This window comes from Prinia subflava, chromosome 19 (assembly GCF_021018805.1).
Source record: "Prinia subflava isolate CZ2003 ecotype Zambia chromosome 19, Cam_Psub_1.2, whole genome shotgun sequence".
NCBI lineage: Eukaryota > Metazoa > Chordata > Aves > Passeriformes > Cisticolidae > Prinia > Prinia subflava.
The window spans coordinates 13,568,571-13,585,228 of record NC_086265.1 but is presented as its reverse complement, the minus strand read 5'-3'; the positions used below and the strand labels follow the sequence as shown (position 1 = coordinate 13,585,228).

The 16,658-nt window shown below is 49.9% G+C and overlaps 1 protein-coding gene across 1 annotated transcript in view; it reads left to right on the top strand.

Annotated features, from left to right (window-relative positions):
* Nucleotides 1-16,658, top strand: part of AIFM3 (apoptosis inducing factor mitochondria associated 3) — a 53,130-nt gene that overhangs the window by 588 nt on the left and 35,884 nt on the right. The window contains exon 2 of the mRNA XM_063415545.1: nt 9,679-9,802. Within this exon, the coding sequence (XP_063271615.1) occupies nt 9,772-9,802 (31 nt within the window). The 5' untranslated portion in view covers nt 9,679-9,771. The remainder of the gene's footprint in view (nt 1-9,678; nt 9,803-16,658) is intronic.

Genomic DNA, 16,658 nt, shown 5'->3' with positions numbered 1-16,658 from the left:
GGGACAATGGCAGAGGTTGCAGAGAAGCTGTGGCTGCTCCATCCCTGGAAACGTCCAAGTCTGGGTAGGACAGGACTTGGAGCAACCTGGGATAGTGGAAGGTGTCCCTGCCCATGGCAAGGGGTGTGGAAAGAGAAGAGCTTTAAGGTCCCTTCTAACCCAAGCCATTCTAAGATCCTTGTGTGTTTCTTCCAACTCATGACATTCTATGGTTCCCTTTGAGAGGGAGCATCTGAGTGTGGTAGATAGAGCTGGACTGTGGTGTTGTAATGTAACTGTTCGCTGTGAAAAACGTTGCTGGGATAAACTCCTGCCCTTCTCCAGCGGGGAACGCAGATTGCTTTTGTGCAATGTGGACCTGGCAGTGACAGCACAGCAGGGGCTTGGCTTCCTGTGGTGGAGCAAATGAGACTTAAAGGTCTCTTGTATTGTGAAATAATTTGATTTTTGCATCGAGCACTCTTCATCCAGGGAGAATTTCCAACATTTATGATTTTTATTGGCAAATCTTTACGATGTGAACCAAATCCCGTGTTTAATGATTTCCAGTCCAGCTCACAGAGGTGTGTGGAGGGGTGGCAGTGACAGTGCTGCTGAATGAGCCTTTAACCTGGAGCCAGTAAATTGCTGAAGCAGCAGCCAGGAAAACAACCTTGTCTGATTGTGTTCTGACCCGGCATTCCCGCTGCACTTCTTCGGGAGCCAGCGGGGTACACTAAACGGCAGCTTTGCAGCTCTCTGTGCTGCCGCTGACACAAACTCCTGGTGACAAAGTGAAGTGCACCGGGACACGTCACTCCCTGCCCGCATCCTCCGTGCCCGCGCTGAGACGGGGCCGTGCAGCCCATCCCCGGGGCCCTGAGCTGCTCTCGCCGTTTCGCAGCGTGACTTTTGCTTCTGTGTTTTGGGACCCTTTGAAAGGAAATCACCCGGCAAAGCCAAACCCGCTGCTTTCTCCAGGTGGGTATAAAGCAAATCTTGGACCCCACCAGGGAGCGGCTAGAGAGGTAAAGCTTTGGCAGGGAGGGCTATACAGGGGGGCTGGGCAAGCAAGGTGGAGGACAGAACAGGAGGCGAAGGAGGGGTCCGTCCAGTGCTGCTCAGGGTGTCAGAGTCACCGTATGTCAGCAGCTGGGGGACCCTGAAGCAGAAGCCAGACAGCAGGATTGGGATGCGTATGGAAATGGCAGGAAAGTGGGAATGGGAGGGTTGGTCAAAGGGAAGGGTAGAGCTATCAAGGGGGAAGTACGGGGTGAAAAGCTAGAGAGGTAAAGAGGAGGTTGGGGTGCCAGGGAGACAAGAAAATGGGATTCCTGTGTGACAGCCCCCTTGAATTTGGCTCATCTGCTCCATAGGCAAAGTGTGGGCAGCAGTGCATTGCATGTCTGCACAAGCAGTGTTACCATGTCCTGCGTGCAGCATCTTCGAGGTGGAGGGACAAGAAGCAGTGACATGAACACAGGAGAGGTCCCCCAGCTGGGCACCCCATTCTGATTTTGGGACTCTCTTTTCATCCGTTGTGTGATTCCTGACAAAAATGTTAACTTCAGGATGGAGACGATCTGTTTTCATCCTCATATTATTTCAAAAATACAAGCTCTGCCTGCCCTAAAAACATCATCTGCTGTCACACTCTCTTCTGTGTGACTTGATTCTCTTCCCACTGTCTCGTTTTCTCTTGGCAGGCAAGCCCTGTGCCCCTCCCTGGGGTCAGAGCAGGGCTGCTTTGGATGGTGTTGATAACGCACATTGCACAGCATGGTCCATGGGGTGGGGGTAGAGCCTTGGGCTCCCTAGTGCTCCAACCATGCCTGGACTGTGTTCAGAGTCCTGTGTCCAGTGGAGAGAGCTGCTTGTCTTGGCAGCAGAGTCTGGCTTGCCCTGGAGACAGGGCAGTTTGATTTTGCTGAGCCAGACCTTGCTGGGAAACATGGGGCTTCTTCATTGAGGTCAAGGGCTGTGGCGTACAGGGTGTTGTAGCAGGTGGAGGATGGACCCCAGAGGTGAGCAGAGAGGGGAGCTGCAGGCAACTCAGGGTGTCAGTAGGACTTTGTGCTAGTGGCTGCTGTGATTTTTGGGGGAGTTGATCTCTGCAGGGTGGTAAGGACGGCAGGAAGGTGCCTCTGGGCTGTGGGACACCAACAGTGTGGCTGTGCTCAGACAACAGCTGGAGCCCAAATACTGTTCCACCACCACTCTTCACCATGAGGAGTGTGGTGTGTACACTGTGGGGCCTGTGCTGGCCCCTGCTCTGACAGGCTTTGTGGAGAAGGAGTGGGACTCGGCTGCGCCAGTGGAGACTGGCTGATTTTGGGGAGGGAAGGAGGTGAGCTGTGGGAGAGTGCTGGTGCACCTCTGGGCTGAAACCTGGTCCCTGGCAGGATCACTAGGGCCAGGAGAATACTGGAGCAGAGGCAGGTATACTGCTTGGTGAACTGCAGGACTCTTGAGATCCACCTTATATATTTTTATTAATGCCCTCTGCCCACAAAGCAGCTGAAACTGGCTGAGGAGTTGGAGGTGGAAAGCATCACTTGGTGTCTGGAGTTGCACCACTGAGCAGAGATGGTTGAAAAGTGAGCATGAGACTGTGCATGGTGGCACTAATGTGAAACAAGAGTGGGCCTTCAGGATATAATGGAGAAGGATAGTGTGGGTGTACTCATCAAGGACAGGAGGATGTGAACTCACCACTCTAAAATCTTTCTAATACTGGCACAGATGTGGAGGAACCTGGTGAGGGTAGTGGCCCACTGCTTAGTACAGACTAAACACTGTGGGAGTCAAACTAGATCAAATCCCCAGAAAAGTGAGAGAAATGGGCAGCCCATTTTTCTGTGAGTCTGGTGCATGGGGGCTAGTGATGTGGCAGGGGTGTGTGGTGGGTCAGGGTGGGTATGTGGCTGGCTGGGATGGAGCCACAGTGGTGGGGCTGAGAGATGGGGTCCACTGCTGGTGCCATTGTGTGTGGTGAGGAGGTAGGTGGGAAAGAATGCTCTGGTTCCTGGTGATGTTCAGGACCAAGTGGATCAGAGTCCTTGTGTCCAGGGACTAGAGCCTGGGCTGCCCCGTGAGACAGACTATGCTTTGTTGGATGGGCTGGAGAGGCTGTGGTGGGATCTGTACTGCAATTTGCTTGTTGGGTGTGACCAAAACAGGTCTGCTGCTGGGACTGCTCCATGGATCCTGCTGGCCTTGTGTTAAAGACAATATTTTGCATGTATGGAAAACTGGCGGTGCTGTAGTGGATAGGGTACGGTTTGGGATCAGGGCTTGTTTTTCCCCACAGCAGGGACCAGAGTCAGGGCCAGCTCCTCCCTGCAAGCATAGAGGGTGACACCAGATGCTCTGAGGCTCCAGCTGCCCCGTCTGCTTGTGTTCCTGCTTGGGGGACATGGGAGCCAGCTTGCAGAGCTGGATGTGAATGACTGGAACAGGCACATGGTACCCTTCACTCTGCAGAGCAGACAAGCAAGTTTTCCAGATGTTGAGCTCAGTCCTTAAACAGAGCAGAAAAGAAATGACTTGACCTGGACCCTTTAGAGACATCCATGAAGGATGTTTCAATAAGAAAGTGCTGAGCTCTTCAAATAGCTGTAACATCGTTCTGAGTTCAAAAATTATCTGTGGGAACTGATAAAGCTCTTGAAGGACAAAGTTCTCGAGGCAGAAATAGGCAAATGTCTGCAGATAGCAGAACCCAGATTCAATAAAAAGAAACTTTTATTGTATGCAGGGGCAGTTAGAAACCAGCAGCTCCTGTTCAGTGTGGAGCTGTTGGACATTGCCTTAGAAGACCTATGCTACAAGTGATTGAAAGCTAGAAAAACAAAGCTGCCATGGGGAAGAGAGGTGGAGAGATCACACACACAGCTGGACTCCTGGCCATGCCACAGCAGGGAACCCCTGGCCAGAAACAGCCCTGAGGAGCCTGGCAAGGGGCAATGTTCACAGCTGTAGAGGAAGGCAAAAGCCCCCTGGAACTTGTGCCAATCTCCAAGGGAGACCCTTCCTGACCCCAAACTGGCAATGAGCTGTTTCCTGAGCATGTGAGCAAACCCTGTGCCCGATCCCTGCAGCTTCATCCCTCCAGGGCACAGCACAGCCGCCTAACCCCTTTCCTTCCTCTACTGGAGGCACCTCAGGAGGGCTTAGCACCACAAAATACTCCAGAAGTGGAGTACCCTCAGAGCGAAAATTAATTTCTAGTCCCACTAGGAGACCATCAATGCTCCAAAGTGTTGAGGAAATTAAATCTTTCAAAATCTTCTGTTCTCATTTTTAATGAGTGCTGCATCTGGCAAATGTGTGGATGGGGAGGTCTGTGGTGGTCTCCAGATTCCTAGAATGGATTTTCTTGTTCTTTGTAGGTCACTGAATCTTTCCCACTGATACCCACCTAAAAAGGTCTGGTACCCTTGAGGACCCCCAGATGTTAGTGAGTCCTGTCACAATTAGTGTTGGGTCCATTCTCCAAAGCTTAAGGCAGAATTAGGGTTTGACCCAGGTTGGTATGTCACCCTGCTCACAGCTGGAATTGGGTCAGATGACCACTAGAGACCTCTTCCAGCCTAAATTCTTCCATGATCATGGGCAGAAGGTGCAGAGCAAGAGGTGCTACCCTGATGGGAGATAAATACCAGCATGGTCATGACCACAGCTGCCTTAGGGGCTGCCATGTTAATGCTCCCTCCATTAAAAACTGCTGAGAGGCCCTTTGATCCCACTCTTTTTGGGAAACAGCCACCCCAGGGCTCACACTGCCTGCCTCTGCTTTGTAGTTTTCATTAGTTCTTCAGTACTGAGGAGTTCTCCCTTGACCTTGGGGAAGATCGCCTCCTCATCCTGACAGAATGTCTCTGGGAGGCCTTTGCTTTGGGATCTTGGGATCCTTCCTCATCCTCACTTGTGTGGACCTTGGCTTTCCATGGACCTGTAGCCCTTCTCCTTCAGACTGGTGATGTCAATGAAGAGACAAAAGTGATCTCTTTGGGAACAGAGCAGGTCCCAGATGTCCCACTTGTTCACTGAATTCCAGTGGTTCTTCAGAACCCTCCTCAAAGGTCTTCCAGGTGCTCTGCCAGGTTGTCCCCCAGCTTTCCTACAGATCCTGCTGCAGCCCCTGCAAAGGAAGCACAGAGCTAACCTGTGTGGAGAAGACAAAAGTCCTTGGTGTCTGGTGTGCTGGACCCATGTCAGAGATCATTCAGGCATTTCCAGCTTGGGAGGGAGCCAGTCCAAGCAGTGGTGCCTGGAAATGGAGAGAGGAGAAGGCCTGGCTGAGCACATGATCCTGAACTCCCTGGGAGAATGGAGGTTGGATACTGGTGATGGCAGGATGGGAGCATCAACTGTTGTCTGGTTTCCTTGGAATGATGAGCATGTTCCTGAGCCTTGGGAACTTGGACTGCCCCCAGCAGACCTAGGGCTAGCTTGGGTATGTCCCTAGAGGAGGACAGGGCAGCAGAGGAAATGCAGCTGTGGGAGGACCAGGGCTGTGCAAAGCCTGGAGGATCTGGGATTGTAAGATCCAGGGACTGAGATGTTTGTTATTCTGGTAGCCACATCCAGGATCTGAGCTGGCAGCTTCTTTGTCTCCTCCATGCTTCAGACTCAGGGCAGGGTCCCTTCTCTGAGAGTATGAGGTGAGTTGTCACCAAGCCCCTGCCTTCTCTGGCCTCACAGCTGCTAGCACCTGGTGCCAGATCATATCAATCATCTTCTTGATGACACTGGGAGCTCCCACATTGTTCCATCCTTAGGAGAGAAAATTTGGGTCCAGAGCTTGAGAGGAGGGGTTCAGTGGAATAGGGAGGGGACAGAGCTGCCTTGAGAGGTGGAGAAACTCCTTCTGTCTGTCAAGGGGTCCAGTTGAGGGGACTTGTGCTGGACAAGTGGGAAGGGAATGAGAAGCAGCCCTCTCAACTCTTCTTCCTCTGGTGGCACCCAGGGCTGGTGTGGCCAGGGCAGTGGAGGTCAGGGTGATGGCCACAAAAAGGTGAGTGTGCAGCCAGAAGCTCAGTAAGTCTGGAGGAGCCTGGAGAGGCCACAGGGGCAGCTGGTGTTCATGTGCACTAGGCCCCCCTCACACAGCAGATGAATCATGGCTGAGGGGACTCAGTCAACAGTGGCACAAGTATGTCTCTGCTCAGTGCTCCACAGAGGTCTCCAGCTGGAGCTAGCTGGGACTGCAAACTGACGTCTCTGGGAGATGTCCGTGTCATGGGGCATGGCTTGGTGCTCATATCTGTGCCACATAGCTAGGCAGGATTATTTGCAGCAGCAGGGCAGATGCTGACAGATGCTGCAGCTGGATGGGAGGGACCTGGGTGCCAGGTGAGGAAAGGATTCTGGGGCAATAAGCACAAACTGATGCTCAGGGGAAAAACATTATTTATACCTACGATGTACTAATACACTTACATAGTTATACAGTTGCCACATTAGCTCTTGGAAAGGATTTTAGAGTCACAGCAGAGCTCTTGATTAAAACAGGAGCCTGGGGCACTGCAGAGAGCAGAAGCAGTGCTAATAATAGCTCTGCCAGCATTGCACTGCTCAGAAGTGGTGCAGGCTGTGGATCCTGCTCTGAGCCCAGCAGAAAGTGCAGGCTAGAGTGTCCCTGCCTTCGTGCCCTGTACCTGCCTGCTCATGGCAGATGGGTGCTGTTGGCCATGTTCAGGCAGTGGACACTGGGCTGAGCCAGGTGGACTGTCTGGTCTGATATCCCTGGCCTGCACTGAAGCTTGATGTTGCCATATTTTACATATTTTGCTGCCATGCAGGGGAAGTGCTCATGGTCAGTAGCTCTAGACTGCTCCCCATGTTTCTCCTGTTGGATCATTTTCCCAGTTTCTCCTGTTTGGGAGCAGGCAGGTGTCCCTGGCTGTATGCTTTGGCAGTGCTCTCTGTGGATGATAGAGCTCTGCAGACAGCCTGGTGTAAGGTTCCTCATTCACACTAGAGTTTTTAGGGATAGGACTAGTATGTTCCTCAACACCACAACAGTTACCTTATATTTTGGTAGCCAACTTCTTGTTGCCCTCTCTGAGCAGATGCTGAAGCTGTTCCTGTTTAGCTGTGTGCCACAGAGTGTTGTTTTGCTCAGGGAACAGATGATGAACTGGTTTACTGAGCAGGGACACCTTGTTCAGGTCAGGTTGTCACCCTTCAGGACCTAGCAAGGTTTTACAGGTGATCCTGGGTTCAGCTACATTGTGTTGTATATGGGCTTGTTTCCTTCTCCTAGCAGAGTTTATGGTTTTGGCCACAAATCCTGTAGGATCCAGCTCCAGATCAATACCTCTGGATGCCACTAGGAGACACATGGCCCTATTGTGTCCCCTGAGTTGGTCTGACAGGGGAGGCTGGTGCCTTTCTGCAACCAGCTGACTCTTGGGCAACTCTGAAGAATCTCCACGTGCTTGCTGGGGCTGAGGCTGGGAGCAGCCAGATGGCTTCTCTTCTAATGACATCAGCTGAAATCCTACCAAGAACCATTTTGGTTTTGTCTGATGAACTCTAGGAATGGAGAAGGGACACTTCTGATAGCAGACACTTCCCTCTGACCTGCTTTGGGAGGTGCGGATGCCTCAGTGCCTTGGAAAGGCTGTAGGGACCATCAGTTGAGAAATTAGATGTGAAGTGGGTTTGAGAGGATGGCTGCAGATTGGCATCTTTAAGGTCCAGACAAACCAAAGGCATCTCAAATGAATGGCTGACATTCCGACATTCAGGAACTCTGGCATTCCCCCAAGTCCTTGTCAGAATCAGCCAGACCAGCTAGAAACCAGTCCCATATCAGCATCTCTGGGAGGGTTGGAGAAGTTGGAGTGATTCTCTGGCATATGTGGGAGCCACCCTTCTGCCATCCAACCCACCACCTGTCCAGGGGTCCCTGCTGTGATCCCCTATATGTGCAACATCCCAAGGGAATGCTGGAATGGTGCCAGGGCATGGCTTGCCTGGGGCATGATCTTATCTTGGTGCCACAATGTCCACTTCTGCCACGGGAAATCCACTGCAAGCCGGTCTGCGTTAGCGGGGGCTTGATTTGCTCCCAAGGCACCAGTGGCAGTATTTTATTATATGCACTGAATTGTTGTCCTGTATCATTGATACATCGGGGACTCAAGACTCAGTTTGCCTCGTACAAAGCCGTTTTCCCTTTCGAGGGCTGGTTCTAGCAAAGGGCCCTAGACCTGCTACTGCCTGTGATGTCCCCACTCCATTTTCCTCCACTGCTCTGCATTTATACACCTTCTTACATGGTATCTTTTTTTGCATTTGCTATTGCATAAACATTTTCATGCTACTTTCCTGGGATGCTCTTGGGAGAAGAGCTCTTCCCTCTGCATTTAATAATCCCTCTTTGCAAAGTATCAAATAGCACACGCCTGCTTTGCACCATGGGCAAGGCACTGAGCTTGTGTTCCTCTATAGCTTGGATTGCTTATTCAACATGATCCAGTCTCTGAAGATGCTTCTGCAACACAGCTGGGGCTTGGCAGAGGTGATGCTATGTGTGGAAGGGGAGTTTGAAGGTTTTTTTTGAGGGATATAGCTGAAAACAGAGGGATACATCCTGATATTTTGAGTTGATTTTTAAGCTAAGGAAAGAAGGTGCTTGCTATCTCTCTCCTGGCACTTCTTTAATTTCTTGTCATTGCAAAGATCTTGAGGCTACAGAAAAACCTACTTTGCCTGTCTCAGAATATAATTTAGAAATGGTTTTTAACTTCCTGCATAGATCAGAGGGCTTTTTGAAAAATATATGGCAAAACCATAGTTAATCAGTTAAATTCAGCTGGAATGAGTAAAATTAATGAAATATACTATTTTATTGCCAGTGTGTTGGATGACTGTATGCTATTTTCAGTCATGGAATGGAATTGGAAATGTTTATCTAAACTCTTAGTCTGTACCAAATCTGAGAGCACCCCAAGTCAAAGCTAACAAGAGAAACATAACTTGACCTTGAAAGCTACAAAAAAACCACCCCAAAAAACCCAACAACAACAACAACCAAAAAAAAAACCCCAAAAACAACCCACCACCACCAAAAAAAACAAAAAAACCCCCAAAAAAACCAAAAAAAAAACCCCAACCACCCCCAAAACCCTCAATAGTGTAGAAAAAGGAGGTTGATACAAAATGATCTGATATCAAAAACCCTTTCTCTAAATAATTGATTGCTCCTGAGCCAATGGCATTTCTGCAGGAGTGAGCCTAACTGGCATAGGGGAACTTGCAGGATTGTGTAATAGAGCAGACTTCTTTTTTTCCATCTCCTAATAACACTAAAACCCCAACTGAAATGTATTTATGGTTCAGTCATTGTATCTGGGCTGTGACCTATGTGCTTAAAACTTTAATTCCCAAAAGCAGGGCTTTGAGTAGTTACCAAACTCTGGCCATAAAAGATATGAGAGTTTTTGTAATTAACTTTGAAGACTGAATTTACAAACTGCATAACTGAAGGTGTCTCCCAGCACGGTGAGCTCAGCAGCTCGTTCTCCCCATGTCCCTCGGGTGCCCGGGGTGCCCGCAGTGTGTGCCCGGAGTGGTGCCAGCAGCTGCGGGCACAGGCGGCAGCGCTGTGGCGGGTTTGCCTGCCCTGCTTGCCGCTCCCCTCTTCCACCCGTTCCAGCTCTCACGGAGCTTTTCTACCCAACGCAGGTGCGGATCGACGCGGGAGCTGGGACATGTGAGCTGGCCCTGTACCATGCGAGGATGTGCCCGCGCCCTCGCTGACCTGTCCCGCCCGGCACCATGGGAGGATGCTTCTCCAAGCCCAAACCAGGTGACTGCCCTCCGACGCCAGGCCCCCATCCCACTGTCCCCCTGGGAGAAGTAGGTCAGCAGTGGATGCTGGCCGGGGGAATGTTAATGCTCAGCTCTTGCAGGGAGGATTACTGGGCTCTTAATCCCCCCAAATTCCTCAATGCTCTCACTCGCAGGCAGGGAGCTGTGGGGGGTTGCAGCAGTGCCAGGGGGGTGGTAGGTGGGTGGGAGGGGAACTCACCCTCTACCACGATGGAGGCATCGCTGCCTGGTCACATCTCCTTGTTCTTCACCACCCATCTGCTCCTACCTTTCTGCCGGATCTGAAGCAGAGTTGCTCCCCTCGTGCAGCAGTGTAGGTTTGGGTGACAGCTGTCCCAGCACAGATGCATGGGACTCCAGCACCTTCCTTCTGCCACAGCTTTGTCGTGCACTGGCCAGCCCTTCTTTCCCCGTGGGAAGAGAAAGACCTGGGAAGGAGCAGGCCAGGTCCTGGAGCTGCTCTGCAGTTGGGATTTTATTTTCTTGGTGAAGCTTGTCCATCTGTACTGCTTTTGGTGGGGAAAGCAGCTGCAGACACCTGGACATCAAGGATTCTCCCCTTACGTGGTACATTCCTTCCATAGTTGGGCTGGATGGGCTCCCTGCTCTGTATGGTTTGGGGAAGATTGGGTGTGTGTGCAAGGGGCAGGAATAGTGCCACCTGCCCAGACAAACTGGCTAGTTGAGGGGAGCCTGGTGTGGAAGTGTCAGTGCTCAGCCTTATCCTGAGCAGGCTGGACATGAGCAGGCACTGCATGATCACCCATACCCATCACCCCTGGCAGCACCTGCGTGGCTCCGGCACTGGACCCCGGGAGTGATGGCCAGTCCTGTTAGTCCTGTTAGTGTGTCCCAATGCTGCCATGCAGGAGTGCTCCCAGCTCCCATCCTGCAGCTTGTTTTGGCCACCTCGGAGGGAGCTTAGCTTGTCCTTGTTACTTGCTTCTACCCCAGGACAAGGGGAATCAGAGAATAGTGATGGTGTATCAGACCAGACAGCATCCCTGTGTAGCCTTTGTGGGTGGAAAGATGTCTTTTGGGGACCTTTTCTTGGCAATTTGTCTTCACTGCCTGAGGCAAGAGGGATTTCAGGTTGAAGGAGTAAACAGGTCAGAAGGGAGATAAAAGTTATGACTCACTGAGCACCCATGGAGTGAGGTCGCTGCCTTTCTGCAAGGCACAATAAAAAAATTAAGGTGGTTTTCTGCCCTTGACCTTTACTGTGATTATGGTACAGGTCACCACCAAGGTAATACGGCACTGGACACTCTGACATGTAAGTTTTCTTGTGAAAGCCCTGTTTATATGTTTCCTTAAAATGTTTGAGGAGTAAAAACACATCCAGGAATAAATGCCTTTGTTGACTAAACTTGTGACAAACTTGCTATGAGCAGAATTAGGCTCCACTTAATTATGTATCCTATCAGCAAAACTGTGTAATCTTGGACCAGTGTTGGAATACCAATGCTCTGTGGGCATCTTTCCCGAGCTCCAGATTTTTGTGGAGAGCAGTATTTGCATAGCAGGGCCAAATGCCTGAAACTGCCACCCTGCAATGCACCTCCATCCCTCAGCTCTGGTTTGGATTAGCATCTTCAAAGGCTTTGCACAAGCCTTCCACAGCCCCTGGGTAGCTCAGCGCTGACTGTAGGGCTTCATCTCAGGCTTATAAAACCTGCAAATGCAAGGAGGTAAACAGAGGCATTTGAGGATACTGATTGTTCTAGCAAAGGGTTTCATATGGGAATTGTACAGTATTAGAGCTGAGTACTGGACTTTGCTGTTTGTAGGAATTGACCTGTTCCTCATCTGAATAAGCAGGGACAGAATAGAGCTATTTGCTCCATCAGTGCTGTTTCAACCTGAAGGGAATATTTCAGCTGCAGCCTGAAGTGAACAGAATTGATTCAGGCACTTTTTCAAGGTGTGCATGAGGTCCTTATCTGCTCCATCTCCTTCATTATGAAAGAGACCCTCAGTTGCCCTGAGCACCCTCAAGATAACCTTGGCACCTTGCACATATCACCTTTTGATGGGCAGATGAGTGATACAAGAGCTCTGGGGAGTGGAGTCCTGGATCCCTAAATAGCTGTGCTGACTGTACTGCCGGCCTGCCGTGAGGTCTGGCTGCTGCTGGAGCACCCACTTTCCTGTCTGGGTATTTCAGTGTTTAATTAAGAGCTTATGTTCAAATAGTGAGGTAATCTGCTGTTATCTCCAGTTCTGCAGTCCCGTGATGCTGGATGCTCTTTTGAAGGCCCAGTTCTCAATCTCTGCATAATTTTCTCCTTGGGTTTGTCTTGGGTTGTGTGATGCATTGGGCATGAGCTGCCCAGCTGGCAGCCTGTGTAGTATCCCAGCACCCACGCCCACAGCACAGATCGGTCAGGATAATGGGTGACAGGAACCATCATGTGTCAGCTCTGTGAGCTGTGGCAGCTCTGTCAGTGTGCTGGGTATGGGAGAGTGACTTCAAAACCTATAAATTGTGATTCTTCTTCTGCTGGGCTCAGTGTTTGATGGCAGGGCAGAGCAGTCGCTTCCCAGTGCATGGGATGTCTGTGGGTGGGCTTTGGCCTTGCACAGAGGATGCATTCAGCAGGAAATGTGCTCCTTTCCCATGGATGTTGCACACTGCTGGAGGGTGCTGGAGGGGGTTCTGTTGGCTGTGTGACCTGGGGCTGGCTCTGAGCTTGTCCCTGCCTTGGCTGGTGAGTCCAACCTCCTGGTTTTGGTCTGCAGCATTTGCTGACAGAGCATCTGGAGAGGGAGAGCAGAGCCAGGCACACTTGACATGGTGGTTTTGTCATTGGCTCTGTCATTTTTAACAGAATGATAGAATCATGGAATGGTTTGGGCTGGAAGGGTCTGTTAAGACCAAGTAGTTTCAACCCTCTGCTATGGGCAGGGATGCTTTCTACTGGACCAGGTAGGTACTGGACCCTGTCCAATCTGGCCTTGGAAGGAGGGGAGAAGTGGTCCATAGAAATAGTTTGGAGTCTCTTTGAGACCACCTGAAGTCGCTGTCATTGGGGCTTATAGTTGAGGTGGGGTGGCTGAGTCCAGGGGATGCCTGGAGAGTGCAGCTCTGGCAGGGCAGAATGGGCCCCAAACATGTCCCGTGGTGATGGATTTACTCTGTGCTGGCTTTGGGAAAATGAACCCTGCTGGGGGAAACTGAGGTTTCTGGCTGTGCCTGCAGCATCATCCCTTGATGTATTTCTGATTTCCACTGCTGCCAAAGCTGTTGGCATTATACAGCTGTTCCCTGCCCTCAGCACTCCTCTGCCCTGTGCCTGCAGTCCCAAAGTGGCACATCCTGAGGCATCGCAGGATTTTGGGGCTGGGGAAGTTAGACACACTGCTCTCCTCTTGCCAGCTCAGCTTCTCTATCCCCTCCCTATAGCCAGGCATCTTCATCTTATCCAGAGTCCCCTTGGCTCAAGTCAAGTCTTGGCTCATTTCAATTCTCTCTGCCCATATTAACTCAGTATTTTCCTTGTTTCTAGTATTTTAAGTATCGGATGCCTGGAGGTACAACCTTTCAATGGCCCGATATCCATAATTTAACTTTAGCCTCCAGAAGGGCTCTGAGCCATACTGGAAACCCAATCCTGTGATAAAGAAGTATTGGGACATCTAATTGCCCTATTTTTAAAAAAATAATGCCTGTGACTGTGCGCTGCAGCCCAGCCACCTGCCAGCACCTTGCTTTGGGATTGATGTCAACAGTTCCAGCCTCACATCAAGAGCAAGCAGAGGCTTTGACTTGTCCTACAAGGCTGTGAATAGTGATGGAGAAGGAATAAATTTACAGGAGATGTAATGAGATATTGAGGACTGACTGCTTGTGTGTGTGACATCAAGGCAAAGTACAAGAACATTGTGGCCACAAGAGAAAAACAACATCTGAGACAACTGTGATAAATGGTGTTGGGACATGGCTCCTGATTGCATGTGAAGGATCCCAGCAGTGCTCAACCTAAAGGCTGAAAACCTGGGAGAAAAAAAAATGGGTCAAAATTTATAGTCTTGTCAAGGGTCTGTATTTTAAATGAATCTGTGACTTTGAGAAGCTGACTCAGGATTTTTGGGTAGTGAGAGCTTACAGTGCTGAGGTGTATGTGGATTTGTGATATGAGCACTTGCTAATGCTCAGCTGGTTCCTCTGCTTTATTCTATATTCTTACAAAATATTTCCAGCCCTGGCCTTCTGGTTCTTCATCTGTGTAAGTGTGTATCTATAGAGATATCTTAAAAATGTGCATGAACTTACACAAACATATACACACACATATGTATGTGTGTAAGTGATGTTGGTGGCACAAGCAGGCACATCTCTGTCTCTTTCTCTCATCTATATATATACCTATACATATTTATATTTTTATCTATATAATCTATACCTTTATGGCCATACCTATGTATCAATATCCTTATTTATACCCATATCTCTACCTATATTCCCGAGGATCCCGAGGAGTTGCCTACTGTTTAGATTTGTAGTCACATGCCTAAAACTTTCCAAGCAGTTTGCTTTAAGGTCCAGACCCTCTTCTAGCAGTTATAGGATCTGACTGTCAAAGAGTTGGAACACACTGGCCCCAGCCCCATTGTACCAATTGGATTTCAGAATTAAATTTGGGTTTATAAATATTTCATTTAAATGTCATTTTCTCTTATGGCAACTGAATCAATTTGCTGGATCAGCTCAGGTGCTGCTTAACCCTGGATTCCAGGAGGGATCATCCCTTAGGAATGCAGGTTTCAGGCCAGAGGGACACCCTGTGAGGGGCTGAGAGGCATGAGAAGGAGGAGGAAAAGGAAGTAAAAAGGATTGCTGAGACGCAAGTGGGATATGCCCCCCATAGAGGCAAGCGATGAGGTGTGGGACCTGAAATAGGAGAGGGAAGATTTTGTAGCTCTTTTTCTTTTCCTGTGGACATTTGTCCAGCAGTGTTGGTGGGTGCCAAGTGGGAGTGGCTGAGTGCCAGAGGCCTGCTGCTTCCTGCGTGTGTTTTTCTAGCTGAGGAAGAAGGGAAAAGCTCAGAGCTACAATTTCCTTCATCATCCCTGCAGATCCATTTGCCTGTGAATCAGTGGGCACTCCATGTGCTCACCTGACCCAAATGTGCTCTGGAAAACAGTCCTGGGGCATCAGCCAAGTGAGAGATGGGAGTTGCTCCCTGCAGAGTGAATTCACTGGTAATCCATATCCCTCTCACCATTAGGGCTCAGAGGCTCCAATTTTGCCCAACCTTTGTCTCATCCTGTGACATGGTCTAACTCCACAGTCTGGCTGCAGGAATGCACAGCCACATTTTCTGCAGATTGACTGTGAAATCATATGACATCATCCTCCTGTTTCTTGGGCCAGAAGTATTTTATTGGGACTGGCATAAATGGGTATTCATTATATTTCCAAACTGTCTTGGAAAATCCATGTCTGCATCTCCCAGTACTCTAGGAAAGCAGTGCTTATGGAGAGCAGCCTCTTCACTGGGTGCCTGCTGCAGTTGGGCTGCTTCTCTAGAGCTCCAGGAACAAATTTGCTCACAGCAATGTGGTTTTTTTTAATGCATGGTGCTAGCCCTATTCATTTGCATTAACTCCTGCAGCTGCAAAAGCACAACAGAAGGTGATGTTTTCTGTGGGTTCAGGGTTCATACACACTTTCCTGGATCTGTCTGTCACTACCCCTCCTGAATCCTGCCTGGGTGAGCACAGAAGTTTGGCACTTTGGCAAAAAAGTCATGCAACCCTTGGCTTGCTTAGCAGGCACAAACAGCAGAAACATGCAGGACTCCTGAGATGGCCACCTGCCTCCAGGGCCTGCATGGCCATGGCCACTTGCTTTTCTCCCTTTGAAAATGAATTGTGACATCTTCTGCCTGCTTGTTCTTCCATTGTTCTCTAAATATTCTTGCAATAAAACTTCTGGGACAACAGATGAAGCTGAGAAGGTCCATCATCCCTGTAATTCACAAGCCTTGCTGAAGGTCTTGTTTTCACCCTTCCTCTGCCTTTCCTTAACCTGTTTAGTTCACGAACTTTAAGTTTTATCTTCTTCACTGATTTCGTGTTCATGACATTGATAAGATGGGGAAAGCTCAATGATTTGCCATGTACTTGAGATACTTCACCAGTCTCTGGCACTTTCCCCTGGCTTTCTATAGAACTCCCTGGCATTATATTAATGGCTTTAGCTTGATGAAGTCCCTAGGAGATAAAGTGATGTTTTCCACTTTGTGATGTGAGAGCTCATCAGGGGCTTCTGATGCTGCTGTGACCAGCTTGCCCAGCCTGGGCATGGGGTGCAGCACAGGGGTGTAGCTGGGTGGGCCTGTGGGGAGGGTGGGTGAGCACTGCCCTTTAGGGAGCTTGTATGAGCACAGAATGACAGAATGATTTGGGCTGGAGGAGATCTTAAAGCCTGTCCAGTGCCACCTCCTGCCACGGGCAGCAACACCTTCCGCTATTCCAGGTTGTTCCAAGCCCCATCTAACCTGGCATTGGACGCTTACAGGGATGGGGCAGATACAATTTCTCTGAGCAAACCTGTGCCAGGGCCTCACCACCCCCACTTCTGCATGTCCTCACCTGGGTGGCCGAGGACATCTCCTCTGCTCCCCACTGTCTCTGCTACCGTGTGGCCCTGGGACCTCTGGTCCCCAGGACAGGGTTGATTTATTGTCAGACCTATTCACTGGTGTACACATGAGAAAAATGTATCATCCTTGCTCCTCTCACCTATTGTAGAAGAGTCACTCTACACTCAAAACCTCATGTGGAAATATTTTTGGACATTTCTAGTTCCTTATTAATTGGTCTCC